The following is a 15,259-nucleotide window of genomic DNA, read 5'->3' on the forward strand; positions in this document are numbered from 1 at the left end:
AGAGAAATACAGCCCCACTCAAATGATTGCCCCAAAAAGGGACTAGTTCTTTTCCAGAAGTTTAATATCTGACAAAACGGTAGGTCAGTGACTTATTTTTTCCGCAGCTAATCAACACCCAGTGTGTGTGAGGCTGATGGGTTATTGTATTGTATTTTTGTAAAAGCCGGGTCATTCAAACTTCTAGTCTGAGGATGTAGTTGAATTGGATTTACTTTTAAGAAAATGAATAAATTTTAACATAAAATACTGAAATGGATATACTGGTAGGCTGCTAGAATTCCAAAGTCAGTTCTAAAAGTAAAGCCTGTAGTGCTGTGTGCGTGGGCAGCACAGAGAACAGCAAGCATGTGGAGTAGGCCTTGGCTCAGTGTCCACGTTGGCTTCTCTGCCCGTCACTTAAGATAATGACCACCTGGCTCAGATACATGAAGAGCAGTGAGATCACGTGAAGAGGTCTTTTGTAAACTGTCACCGTGTCAGGTGGAAGAAAGCGGGGTTGTGATAGGAGCTTTCATATTTAAGTGTGTGGGCTGGAACATGTGACCTATCAGTAAGGTGTGCTGTGTGGAAGTGCTTCATGCGCACAGACAGGCCTTGGGAAGAAGCCCAGGCCGGGGTCTTGTTCTACTTTCTTAACTATTGTACCAGTGTGCAGGATGTTACAGTGCTCTCTTGATTTGTAATTTTTGAGCAAGGCAGAAGTCACAGGTCTTCTCTCCTCCAATGAGTTAGTTATTTGACCCACGTTTAGTATTTGTATTTAGCATTGTTTCTGTGCTGGAAAATGTGAGTTAAATCTGCCTTTAAGTCAACTCCTTTTTTTAGACAAGGTCTCACTACATAGTTCAGACTGGCCTCAGACTCACAATGGTCCCCTTATCTCAGCCTGCTAAATGCTGGGATTATAGGTGTGTGCCATCTGCCTGACCATAGTCTGTTTCTCTGTGCCTGTTTGGGGTTTTGAATGTGGATTGAATAGATTTCTCCCAGAGTTAGTGAAAGCACTAGGTCTTCAGTCTGATGAGAGAGAACTGCCTTTCAGAAGTACTGAGGACAGGTTCTCAGCCCAGTGCTGCCTCTTCAAGTAGCACAACTACAGCACTGAGATTCTCTCCCATTTCCTGGGAATTCTACTCATATTCTCCTTGTTATGTCCCAAAATGAAACTGAAAACCTGAAATGGAACATAATCCTGCTGGAAATTCTGAGTGGGTGACACATGACACCTGTGCACAAACATGCCATTAAAGCTGACAATCCTTTTCCAAACTTCTAGAATCCAGACACATGAGGGAAGACATGGAGTACATAGGCCTGGACTCAGGTACTGAGCTCTCCAGCTGCTGTGCTGCTGCTGGGCGTGTAGCTGGGTAGGCGTTGCTAGAGCCTGCCTCTCTGAGCTTCTCATTTGCCTCTGCACTGTGTGGGACTCTTTCATATTTCAGTCCCTTTCTGCTGCTCCCTGCATTCTGCTAGTACTTTCTGTGGTGAAGAATGAACTCTTAGAGGATAAGGGAAACAAAAAGCAACATTCGCAACTGTAGCACACCTCTAGGCTGCCTGTTCCTGTTTTTGTTCTCCAAAGGCAAAAAAACACATTACACTGTGCTAATTTCAGTCTAAGGTGCACTTACTTGCTTCAGACTCTGCTTTGCTGTTGAACTTGTTTCTGTTTTGATTTTGATTTTGTTCGAAATTGTAGTTTTGCTTTTTTAGTAGCTAATAACATTCTTTTTTTAATTTTTTGAATGTTACTAACTCTTCCCTGTTGTCCCTTTCCTTGTTTTTTTTTTTTTTTTTTTTTTTTTTAATTTGCTTAAAGATGGTACTGCCACTAAAGCGGAGGGTAAGCGGTTTGTTTCTGTGATTGAGGTGTGTCTCACTTCTCTATTCCTGTCCTCACCAAGTGTTGCCCGGTACCCACTTACCTTCACCGAGGTCCCTGCATGAGATGTTGCATGCTCTCCCCTCTCTTCTTCATTCTGTCTCCTCTGGGATTCTGTCCTCCCTCTTCCTGACTTCTCCACTTCCTTTCTTGTTCAGTCTTTGTTCTTGTGAATTCTGGCCCTGAAGTATGCTACTTGTGGTTTCTAAGGGCAAGTCCTCACTGTGGGGAGAAGCATTGATGTCACGCTGTATGCTCTTGTCCTTGTGGGCTGCCTGGCTTGGGTTTTATTGCTCCTGATGTATCACCTTAGCCTGTGTTTCCTTTTCTTTCCTTTTGTGCTTTTATGGGCCTCAGGATTTGCCTTTCCTTTTATGAAAATAAATTTCTATGTAAATTACTCAGGTTAAAGGCGGTTAAAGTTTTATACCAGGTAATATATAAACATTTTAAAGAATACTTTTGTCTCCTGTGAAAGTACTATGAAATTATGTGATGCTGTGTTTATGCCACGGACACATGCTGCATTCATCCATTTATCAGCCATGTGTTAAATGCTCTCTGTTCAATAGTACACCCCAAGAATGAATGGTGAAGTAGGCAGATCTAGATCCACTTGATTTTCTTTCTATGCTCTTGTGAAGAAGTTCTTCATGGTTTTTGCATTGCCTTTTGCATTTCAGTCTGTACAGATCTTTCATTAGCACATGCCAGATGTGATCACCTTGCTGAATTTCTAGATAGGTTATGCTTTCAAAACAAGAGTTGTTTAAGCTAATACCACCAGCCCTCAGGATACCAGTTTAACAGTTGAGACCAGATACTTCATTTTGTGTATTACTTAACTGCCTTAATTGGTTAGCATGCAGAGTAAACCGAGCTTAACTTAAGGTATGTAGTTTATTTCTTTTACTTCATATTTTAGTTCCTAAAGGACACAGGAAAAAAAGAGGAATAGATTTTTATTTTTTCTTAAGATGAACATAACTCCAAGATCAGTGTTTCTGAAACTTACCTCATCCTAAGAATTACTGGGATGATTGCTAAAAGCTTTCCAGAGTCTTTCCCCTGAAAATGCTAAGGAAGTTAGGAGGGATGCAGAGATCTGAATTTCCATCAAGCTTCACACTAGTGACTCTTAGGGATAAACAAGTCTATGAAATGAAAAGTTTCCAAGACAAAGGTGGACGACAAACCTCTGTCCATGTGTGGGCCTCGTTTAGGTCAGCATAAGGATGAGACTGAAGTGGACGAGTGATTTTCCTTGTTTGCTCAGCTGGCAAGAATAATTTTATGCTTCTCCTTCTTAAACAATCCTAAGCATTTCTGTTTCCTAGCTGGAAAGTAGGTAGCATAGTAAAGTAGAATAAGAAGTAGAAAACAAAGACTTTCTGTGGGAAATCACGTTTTTTTTCCAGAATGCCCTGTGCCGTATGCCTATGGTAGAGCATTGAAAGCAGCCTGTTGTCTGTCCTAGCTCTAGGAATTTTTAACTTTTTTTTTTATCAGCCCTACAGTCTTGAGCAAGGTTGGTATTACCCTGTCAATTACTGTACAAGGCTCTAAGTCTCTGGTTCTCCTTCTGGTAGGAGAAATGGTAGTGACCTATGGGCCCTTAACATATAAAGCACAGAATCAGACTGTAGAAAACCCCATTGAAAGAGCAGGGTGAATGTCCTATCTGTGTCACAGCTCCATAGGGGACAGCAGCATTGCCCTCCCTGCATCCTATGTGATAACAAGCAGGACAGAAAAGACCTCCTTGGGAGATCTTGGTCTCTCATTCACACTTTTTGTTTTAGCAGTGCAGCTCAGAGCTCACAGCATTTAGAAAAAAGCCACCACTGGTTATTAAGCAAAGGCTGTTGTGATACTGTTTGGTGGCTTGGCAGTATGAGTTTTTGAGAACATTATTTTGTTTTGTTTCATTGTTTTTGTTTGGTTTGGTTTAGGTTGGGTTTTTTTGCTGGGGATTGAACCCAGAGCCTTGCTTACATATGCTAGGCAGATGTCTTCCCATTGGGTTAAAACTCTAGCTCTAGGCCTTTGTAAACTTTTTGTTTCAGAGCCTCTGAAACAAAAAGATTCTTTCATCAGTGAAGTTTGCAAAGGGTCGACTTTGAGTGTGTATTTGATGCTCTAAATTAACATTCAAGCAATATATTTATACTCTAGCAACTTTATCACTATGTTTGACCAAAAAAAGGCAGGAGTCATTTATTGTACACATTAAGGGACCCTTCTAACAACTATAACTGGAACTAAAAACTCAATTTTCAAAAAAAATGTATTTCTGCATTACTTTTCATTATGTTATATTCAGTAATTTTGGGAATGTCGATAAAGGAAGAGTATGTTGCTCATGAGAAAATTTATAATTAGATATCATGGTAAATGAATGAGTTCTTTTTGAAAGCTACTATGCTTAGGAAAGGCATTTATATTTTTCTCAAGATAGTTTAAAGTGAAAAGTTATATTTCTCTAATGATCAGTGGATACTGACAACTCATTGATAGGTTCAAAGAATAAATAATCATTACATAATTGTCAGAGCCCATGTCAGTTTAGCTTTTGATGAAAGAATTAAAATTATTCAGCAAATATGTGGCTTCATCTGCTCATGAGTGGAAGTTTATATTTTAGTTAACTTTTACTGGGAAACAAAATGTTTGATATTTCCCAAGAGCTATCTATGTATGTAAGAACTCTGAATTTTAAGTAATTTGCCTTTTTTTTGGGGGGGTCCTTTTTGTTTTTATCGGTACCAGGGATCGAACTCACGACTGCCTGCATGCAAGGCAGGCGCTTACGCCGCTGAGTTAAACCCCCAGCCCCCCCCCCTTTTTTTTTTTGAGATAGGATTTCATTGTGTAGTTCAGGCTGGCCTTGAACTCGCTTTGTAGCCCAGGCTGGCCTCAAATTCACAGCAATCTTCCTGCCTCAGCCTCCTGAGTGCTGGAATTACAGACATGTACCACCATACCTGGCCATAATTTGCCTTTTTGTATAATGGGAAAAAAGCATGTATACAGAAGTAAAAGAATATTAAGCTTATTTTACATTTACTTTTTAAAAATATAAAGGAAACTATCTTTTCAGGGAAGTGGATGAAAGTAGCACATTTATAAGAGATCAAGTTCTCAAATTGTCATTTTTTTAATAGAAGTTGGTTTAATTGTATCTCCAAGCAGTGAGATGTACCACAGATGTGTATGCCAAAATAACCTGCCCAAGGGCCAGGAATACAGCTCAGCGGCATAGCGCCTACTGGGAAAGCGCGAGGTCCTGAGTTTGATTCCCTGTACCAAAAAAAAAAAAAAAAAAAAAAAAACAAAGACAATAATCTTGTGTAATGAGAATTGAGATCGAAGTCCTTTAAATTTTTATAATCTGTAAATTAAGAATTTATTGGATTTTTAAAATAATAAGTCCTTTAAATCTTTATAATCTGTAAATTAAGAATTTACTGGATTTTTTTAATAAAATGAAACTACCTGGAGTTTTTTGTCTTAGGTTACCTTCAAGGTAGAGAAAACCTACCTGAAAATTAAACCTGGTACCCATATTTAATTTTCCCTCTTTTGAGATCTTTTCCAGAAAAACGTAAATGTGATTGATAAAGGATTTTCATCAGCAGTATTAAAAGCCCTGAAATAAAAATTTTTTTTTTCCTTCCAGGAAAGTTGAAGACTTTGCCTTCAACAATTTATTTTCTCTAATTAGATTGGTTTTGTTGCTGCTTCTTTTATCTCTCCCTCTAGAAATTTTCATTTGTTGCTGTTCAGTTATCTTTTTTTTTTTTTTTGAATTTTTTCTTTAATTAAGACAAACATAAGAAATGACTAAATAATTTTTTTTGAAACAATAAGGGGGAGATTGAGATAAAACAGGACATAACAATATAACAATAGAGGTCACAGCATGACTGTTTCAATAACCTAGTACTTCACCACCTTATAACCTGACTTAAAATAAAGTCCACTCAGTAACTGTAACAAATAGTTAAAATATACACCAGTTCCACACTATGATCTATCTCACACACACACACACACACACACACACAGAATAGATGTAAGAGAAAGAAGTCAATATGTCAGAGAAAAAAGTTTTTAAAAAGATAACTGAATTTGCCGAAAACTAAAGCTAGATTCAGTTATCTTTTTAAAAACTTTTTTCTCTGACATATTGACTTCTTTCTCTTACATCTATTCTGTGTGTGTGTGTGTGTGTGTGTGTGTGTGTGTGTGTGTGTGTGAGATAGATCATAGTGTGGAACTGGTGTATATTTTAACTATTTGTTACAGTTACTGAGTGGACTTTATTTTTCCTAAAGACCACAGAACATCATATTTCTTTTAAGATATAATCAGGGAATTCCAGCAATATTGCCTACTTAACAGAGTAGAAACAAAACAAAACATTTCCCTATAAAAGAACTATTTCTGAGTATAGTACAACAAAGGCCATGTAAACTACACAATGGTGCAGTTCCACCAAAAAAAAAGAGGAAAGTACCAAATCAACAAGAGGATCAAAAGTGAGAGTTTCAAGGAGGGACAAGCTTGGATTTTTGAGGTACTCTGAGGCCAGTTAATAATGAATCACTAGAGCTGACCTAAACCAGGACCTTAAGACCTTTAAATTCACCCGAGAAAGTTAGCAATTGGCATTAAGCCAGTATTGTGAAGGGACTGTATACCCATGAGACTATATGGACTAGCGTAGGAAAAAACAGTCCTATCTTCAGATTGACATAGTATCTATTTGACTTTGTCCTGGAAAAAAGGAAATACCAGACTTTCTTAATATTTGTATAACAAAGCTGTATTCTCACACTCAGTTGTGGTTGCAATTTATGTTATCTGTGGTGTCTGTGAACCTCCAAGCTGATAATAAAGTGGTCTTGTGTGTAGCCTCTAAGGGTCCTGAGAGGAACAAACACTGGACTTCCACAGAAGAAGCCACTCACAAATCTGACTTGTCGGGGTGTCTACAGATTAAAATCAGCCAAATACAAGTTTTTTTTTTTCCTATGCAAGTATAAAATTTCACAATAATTAAAGAGTAACAGCACTTAATACATGGCATATTATGATCTTACCAAATATGAGCTTATATCTAAAATTTCAGCCATTGTATGTGAGCCAAAGCAGTGAAAAAAGTAAAAACAGACTTTTTAAAAACACTTAAAAGATCTGCTACATGCATTTTCTAGAGAGTTTAATATATAGAATTTGGTGACCAGAATGATCCCATAGGTTGCCACCCAGCTCCAAACTCAGGCAAAAACCAGAACCCTAGAAGGTAATGGCTGCAGCTGACTTTTAACCCTAAGTAACTGGCTGAATCCTGGGCCTTGGACATTTCCCATGATGCCCACACAGGAGAGAGACAGGAGGTGAACCCAAGCCACCCCAGACTGGCAAATACAAAGTGAATTTTACAAACCTGAAGAGGAGAATAGGGCAGGTTTTTATCTTAGTTTTGATATTGGCTGATGTTAACCAAAAAAAAGTGGAGAGTGAAGGGGAAGGGGAGAAAAAGAATTAAGATGTGTTATATCCATATATCCTCACAGCAGTCATTGTATACTGCAAACTTGTGCTAATAAAAATTTTAAAATAAGGTCAAGAAAGCAAAACTTTTCAAATGAATGGGACTATCAGGCTTTATTTTAAGATCCAGGTGTGATATTTAAAAGCACAAATCTATTATAAGGCTGTAAGAGAAGCTGAGAAATACAAAGTAGAATAAAGCTTTTTGAAGATTTATTAAACACTGGTAATCACAGCACTCAGGAGGCTAATGCGGGAGGATTGCTGTGAGTTCAAGACTAGTCTGTATTACATACATACAGCCTTGAATACATAGCCAGACCCTGTCTCAAAAAAACCCAAAAATTATTAGTAACATCAAAAAACCCATAAAAATCTCCAAAGGAAAAAAATTATGGACTGCTATATAATAAAAAATTTAATATATTATGAGCATAAAATAGTTCTAAATTTATATGAACCTCATAAATCTCATCCCATGATAAACAGAATTCCAAACCTATTAATAAGTACTTGAAAAATTCATCCATATAGTGGGAGACTTGTAACACTACAAAACTTTGAATAGGTAATATGTTCCCAATTCAAAACTGTTATAGAAAGGTACTCAACTGAGTTTCCCTCCAGGATTGCTTTTGATTTGCATGCTTTCAGTATGGTTTCATTATTATCCAGGAATCCTACCCCATCCCTTTCAAAATGTAGAAAATAACATATTGGTTGTTCTGCAACTTGCTTATTTTCGCTTACTAGATCTTAAGATCTCTCCAAATGGATTAGAGTGAATTTCTTCATTCTCTATTTATGTTGTACTGCATCTCTCTGTATGGCTGAGCCTTGTTTAGCCAGTACCCACCTGATAGCCATTTGACTGTTTCCCACTGTTTTCTTTCACAGACACTGCTCCCATGGTTAAGCTTTTATGTATACCATTGCATGTGGGTAGTCACCCAAAGAGGAATTATTGAGGACATGCGTTTGTTTGTGATATTGACAAACAGCTTTCTGTCACCTCCTGTAGCAGCTGTTCTAATATTTGCTGCCATCAGAAGGAAATGAGAGTATCCAGAGAGTATCTGCACACCAGAATATTAACAAATTCTTCTATTTTTGCAAATCTGATAGATGATAAATAATATTCTGTCATTTTAATTTTTGTCTTATTATGAGTCTGAACACTTTCATACAGTTAAAATCATTTTTTATCCCTTTTAATGTCTATTCTTGTCTATTTTTCTTTTCCATTCTCCTATGGCAGTGGTGTGCTGGTGCTGGTCAAGAGAACCAGTTGTTAAATTTGTACACTGATGAATGTCATATCAGTAGCCTGAAATGAGGGATGGTGGGAAATGTGCAGCATGGAAATTGGAAAACACTACAAGTCAATACAGTCTCCACTTTTTGTCAAGAGTCACATGTTACATGCCACTGGACTGCTTATGGATCCTTTTACATGTGGTGGAAATTAGGCCTTTGTGATATAAATTGCAAATAATCCTCTTTTAATTTGCCTTTTTCTTGAATTTGCTCATAGTTTACTTTTTGATGTGATGAAGTTTAAAAAAATTAAGTAGTTGAGTTTATCATGGTTTACTGTTACTGTTCATTTGCAGTGTGGAGTTTGAACCCAAGGCCTCAGACATGCTAGGCAAACACACTACGTGGAGCTGCACCATAAACTCCTCCATTTTTCCTTAAGATTTCTAATTTCAGGTTTTAAAAGACTTTTCACTGTGAGTTACCAAGGAACTTTTCTGTTTTATTTTAGAATGTTTAAGATTTTATGTTTTACATTTTAATATTAGGGTATAAGTTGTGAAATATGGATCTAATTCATTTTTCCAAAGTCAAACATTAGAAAATAAGATTCAGTACTACATTTTTACAGTCTGTCACACTGTGCTGGACTCATAGCCATTCTTGTAGGTGAAGCAAAGACAAAGCTTAAAGGGAAATCATAGGTTAAGTTTTTTCTTTCAAGAGACTGATTTAGAAGCTTGTTTTCAATTTATAGTAAAAGAACTGAGCAAACCCAAAAAAGAATAGGGAGAAAATAATGCTCTGCAGGTTTAGTAAGAAGAGTTTTGGTTTTTTTAAGGCCAAATAGATGTGCATTTTAAAAATCTTTTTGTAACTTGAAGCAAGAAACTAAATTCAGTTGTTTTCTCGTGTTCATTTGATTCTCTTATTCTAATTCTCTTATTTTAGCTCAGTGATTTAGGAGAATCAAAGGTCCTCACTCACAGCCTAGCCAGAGAGACGCAGGTACCTAAACCAGTCCTGATAGATACATGTCTCTTGTTTCTCTGCTCCTTCATCTTAAGATGGGTAGCAGTTCATATGTTGTGAAGTTTCTGAGCTGACATATATGCAGTTGCTAATAGAGTAAATAATTTTTAACTTATGGAAATTCTAAAATTTGCATACACATCTCCTTAAATCTGTTAAAAGCCATCCATTTGATATATATATGTATATATTTTTGATACTGTGCTTTTTTACTGTTCCTTACCTCCATTTTGTAGACCTTTTTCGAGGCTTAAGATTCATTTTTCTGTATTATTTATTGGATTCTAGGGTAGACAAAATTTTGCACAATTTAAAAAGCCAGTGGGGCTGGGGATTTAATATTAGGGTATAAGTGGCATAAGCATCTGCCTTGCAAGCGCATGGTCATGAGTTCGATCCCCAGTACCAAAAAAAAAAAAAAAAAAGCCAGTGGGAGTTCAGAATGGTTCCCTTTTCCCTGTCAGACACAGTGCTGATTGGATTATGCAAAGAGAGGTATTTTATGTTCCTGTGAAACCACAGAAGCCCAACCTATGGAAAACTTTAAAAAAAAAAAAAAATCTTCATTCTTAATCACCTTGTTGTGGTCATGTGGCGGGGGACCTCTTGCCAGGTACCTGCCTCACAGATGCCCGCTTTCCCACCGACCCATCAGTTGCCTTGTTCCTGGTGTGAGTTTTCTCACATAGGTTACACTGACTGACAATGTACGAAAACATTGTTTTTCTGTATCCTCCAGGTCGGATCCGCACAAGACGGCAGAACTCTGGGAGTACCACCAATGTCGCCTCAAACCCCTCCGACAGTCGGGGCCGCAGTCGTGCCAAAGTTGTTTCTCAGTCTCAGCGTAAGAAGTACATTTTATGCTGTTCATTACAATAGCTTCATTCAGCAGCTTGTTCTGCACTTAGCAGTTCACAGTGTTTGCACTGATATGAGCAAGGAAAGTATTTTTATGGCTCTAAGATACTGTGAATCATTACATTGTTTGGTAAGCTTTCAAGATGAAACAGTCAGGCTTACTTTCATCTTCTTTCCAGGGATTTAAGATTGTGTTATTAAATTAAACATCATTCTCTCCCTATAGTTAAAGTCTTACAAGTTGAAACCTACTTGTTCTGTGACCCATGTTTGTATTGATAACCCTTCTGATATAATTTTAGAGTAGAACCTGGCAGAACTATAAATGCCAAGTCTTTTCCAGTAGTGAATAAATAAATCCACGAAGAGCTCCTCCCTTAACCCTCTGTGCTAACACAGCCTGCCCTGTCTTCTGGTCAGTATGGGCCTTGTTTCTTCTAGTTTCCTTCCATGATTGCTTTTCTGTATATGTGAAGTTAGTTTGCTTGCTAGCCTCAGCCAGGAAAGCAACTCGGTGGGAATGGATTTCCTCTGAGCATCTTGCCCACACCTGTGAGTGGCCGGTCCCCTCTGCATGAGGAGCACAGCTGAGTACTAGAGTGCTCCTGGACAGGATGAAAAGGGAGTGTCTCCTGTCCCCAGGAGCTGCACCCAGCTCAGTGCCTTTACCTGATGTCACCACAATGACACGTGGCCATCTGGTTTAAGTGCTATCTATGACTAAACCTTAGGCTCTCCCTTTGTGCTGAGAAGGCCTTTTGCAGCTCCTTCTGAATTTTGATCCTTTTTCTGTGTCCCTTATGATGAATATAGTTATGATAAACAAGCTCAGCTCTTTTTGCAAGACAGTGAGAGAGCAGTCATATTACTGCCTGTAGTGAGGACACAGAACCTGTGGGCGTAGGTTGTCTTGCATAGTGTGATAACATTACAGGTGTGGGGTTTGGTGCCAGGCACGCCTGCATCCTTTGTGTGCTGGCTCTGGTATGATGCTGAGCCTCCATTTTGCTGCCTGTGAGTTACTAACAAGGCCCACTGCATGAGGCATGCATGAGGATGTGATGACTGGGATGAGGTTAGGGGGACAGTCAATAAACAAACCAGTTTTGGGCCAAGGATATAGCTCAGCACCACAGCACCTGCCTGGCAAGTGTGAGGTTGTGAATCTGATCCCTAGTACCACACACATGCACAAAAAGCCAGTTTTAGAGCATAGTAACTACAGAATGGAGGACTTGCCTGACATTTGTAGTTGAGAAAACTTCTCCTTTCTCCCTGTCCACTTCAGAGGCTCAGGAAAGAAGGTTAGGGATGTCTGTGAATATAGTAAGGCTAGATCAAGTCCATTAGGACAAGAGTGCCTTAGTTACTGTACACCCTGACGTGGATTCTCATTCAGATCCCTGATGCAGGTGTTGCTCAGAAGCTGCTGCCTTGGGAACTGCACCCTGCCTCTGATTATTCTGTTGAGCTGTAGTCCCTGGAGACATAGAAGGATATAATGCTCCAATCATGACCTCATAAACGTGACCATAAACATAGTCAAGTCTTATTGGAAAGAATTCTTGACCAAAAGTGTTCAGGTCTTGGAAGATAGATTAATGTAACAAATTTAAATCAAGATAATAAAGATTAAAATTCTTTCTGTAGTGGGACAGAAGGGGATGGTACAGCTTTTAGTCTTCAAATTTACTCTGAACCTTTTTTGGGGGCTCATTTTAAAAGCTGTTCAGTTTTCTTTAGTTGCTAGATCACACCCACAAAGAGGTAGACAACCAAACAGCAGCATATGGTCACGCATGTACCTTTAGCTTATGCATATAAATTGAATATTTTTAAAATTTATTTTAACAAGAGGTAAATACACACACTGACACACACACACACACATATATATATATATTATAAATGAAGATGCATTAATATTTGTAGTCTTGTTTTAATATTAAGTAGATTTTATTAAGGTCCTTAAAACAGCCATATTTTAAATATGGTAGGATTAAGGAGAGTCATGGGACATTCAGGTAAAAGCAGTTAATGGCTGTAACTTTACTATATGGTAAGCACTATTGAAGATGGTAGTGTAAAACATAGTTGAGTTCAGTTCCCCATACTCCTCCCGGGTACTTACAGCTGGAGAGATTTGATCTGGCCAGGCAAGATCTCCTGAGATCTTGTTCTCTCCGTATCTCTTAGGCAAATACTGTTCCTGACAAAGTAAAGTGTAGATTTGTTTGTGAACAGATATGAAATAAATGCTAATAAAGTATAGTAAGTACAAAATAAACATGTAATAGACTGGGAGGAACAAGTCATAAGAAAAGTAGCTATTTTTGTTAATGTGTTTGTGAACAAGATATTTATGTTGTGTTGCATGCTGACCTTCTGTCTTGTGTTAATGTCTTTTGATTCACTTTTTGCCTGTCCTTTGCTCTGCTCTCATAATCAAGGATCCAGATCTGCTAATCCTGCTGGTGGTAAGCCATTTCTCTTCTTCCCTTTTTAAAATTTATTTATTTATTTTGCTTTCTGCCTCACCCTATTATTTTCTTTGTACAGCATTAATTCCTTTATTGTGGGCTTAATTAATCTTTCTGCATTTTTTTCTGTATGTTCAAGTACTAGAGTTTAAAGTGGATTTCTTTACCCCTTGTACATAGTTCAGTAGTTTATGTTTATTCTCAGATTTATAGACAAAATTAATAAGTTCTGGCAGTTCATGTGCATTGTTGTCTTTACAGTGATTTTTTTCACTTCAAGTTATAGTTAATCATTTTAAAATGTTAATATTTTATGAATAGTCCCCCAGGTGATTCATTTGGTAGCAGTTTTACAATATAAAGCTTTTGAAATCTATATATTTAAATGTTAAATATTTTGGACCAGGAATGTAGCTCAGTGACACAAGTGCCTGCCTGATAAGCGCAAGTTCCTGAGTTCAGTTTCCAGCATCCCCCCAAAAATCTATGTCTATACATGTACCCTTGTGTATGTATATGTTTATATATGTATCCAAATGTACACATATATATATATATTTATAGATATAAATGGTTTCCAGGTGAGTGTTGTTTTAATGACTTTTTTATTCTGGGTTGAGTGCATGATGTGTGCTTTACAAAATTCTTGTCACAAACCAAATCATATTCAGTGATTAGGTTCAACACTGATCTTATGTGGAATTTTATTCAGTTTACAGCCAATTCAGTTTACAACCAGAGTCATGTAAAGAACTAAGTCCATGAATTGTGATACCAATGTATAACTAGTCACATTTTTCTAAGATTACTGGTATGTTTGAGTCTTTTCTTATTATTTCATTTTATAATTCTTTTCTTTATCATATTTATATCTGTTTCATGCCCACTGTATTTTTCTCTTCCATTTGTTAGATTGAGTCTTCTTGGATTCGTTTTCTGAATGCTTATTTTTTTGCTTATTTTTAAAGCATTATTGCTCTTCAGAAGTTATGCTTACCTTTTTAACATACTCTTAAAAAATAATATAACAGTTGGGGCTAGAGATGTAGCTTAGTGGAAGAGCACTTGGTCTGGCATGCTCAAAGCCCAGGCTTTGTCTCCAGCATCATTGAGCCAAACAAGAAGCAAAAACCTTTGTGATTATTGTAGAGCTTTGCTGTGGTATAGGGGAGATACTGCTGCTGTCTAGCCTACTCTGTTGAATTGGAACTTACACAGTCGCTTTTTTAGAACTCCACTAATAACTCTTCCAAGCTTAGATATTCTTTTGTGATACATAGTATTCTTTCACATACCTACATTTTTAAAGAATTAAACTAAATGACTATTTTCTAACATAAATTCTAACATTTTCTACATAAAATTCTAACTTGGAACTTAAATGCTATTTTCTATATAAATCAATATTTGACCCAAAAATGGTACATAAAAACTTTGGGGGTTTTTCTAATTTATTGCCCAGTTTACATCTATCATTCATTTTCATGTTGCTTTCTTTTTAGCTGGCAGCCGGTCAAGTTCCCCAGGAAAGTTGTTGGGAAGTGGTTATGGAAGTCTCTCCGGGAGTTCCTCAAGAGGCCCACCTGTGACACCATCTTCAGAAAAACGAAGCAAGATTCCTAGGAGTCAGGGATGCAGCCGAGAAACAAGTCCAAACCGAATAGGACCAGGTAAGAATTTTTAGACCTTGGGACACCATTCTCAGCTTGATCACAAATTTGATTCTAATCTAATCATTGTGTCTAATTCAAGAAACAGAGATTTGATTTTGAAATGAGGGTGTTACTTTGCATTAAAAAGATAATTTGACTTATTCTGTATACTGAGTATGGATGGCACAGTGGTATCACTTAGTCCCCCCCCCAAAAAAGATGAGACTTATGGTTCAAATTAATGAGAAGAAGGAATTTCATCATTATAAACTTTTGTAATTTACAGTCATTTTGTAAAATTTTTGATGGTGAAATAGGCAAGGGTTTTATAATTTGAAGCAGTTGTTACTTTTCATTTTTCCTTCATTCTTTCAACTAACTAAGCTGTTAACCTATATTAAATTTCAAAAGCCGTTTCTAGGGTCTCCATTGATTTTGATGTTGATGTTCTGTCACCAGACTGGTGAAACTTAGGATATAGTTACTTTTGACATAATTTTATTGAAGCATGAACTTTAGAAATGACAAAA

General features: G+C 37.3%; 1 protein-coding gene across 50 annotated transcripts in view; it reads left to right on the forward strand.

Moving 5' to 3' along the window:
* Clasp1 (cytoplasmic linker associated protein 1) overlaps positions 1–15,259 on the forward strand; it is a 233,682-nt gene that overhangs the window by 153,551 nt on the left and 64,872 nt on the right. For 15 of the 50 annotated variants that reach the window (XM_063258874.1, XM_063258905.1, XM_063258876.1 and 12 more), the window contains exons 20-22: positions 10,476–10,583; positions 13,048–13,074; positions 14,580–14,747. In XM_063258874.1, the coding sequence (XP_063114944.1) occupies positions 10,476–10,583; positions 13,048–13,074; positions 14,580–14,747 (303 nt within the window). Of the gene's footprint in view, positions 1–1,279; positions 1,328–1,825; positions 1,850–10,475; positions 10,584–13,047; positions 13,075–14,579; positions 14,748–15,259 lie in introns of all 50 variants that reach the window. The other 35 variants (XM_063258872.1, XM_063258904.1, XM_063258909.1 and 32 more) reach the window with 6 other exon arrangements.

This window comes from Cavia porcellus, unplaced genomic scaffold (assembly GCF_034190915.1).
Source record: "Cavia porcellus strain 051 isolate PalLab524CR breed Dunkin Hartley unplaced genomic scaffold, mCavPor4.1 scaffold_12, whole genome shotgun sequence".
NCBI classification, from domain to species: Eukaryota; Metazoa; Chordata; class Mammalia; order Rodentia; family Caviidae; genus Cavia; species Cavia porcellus.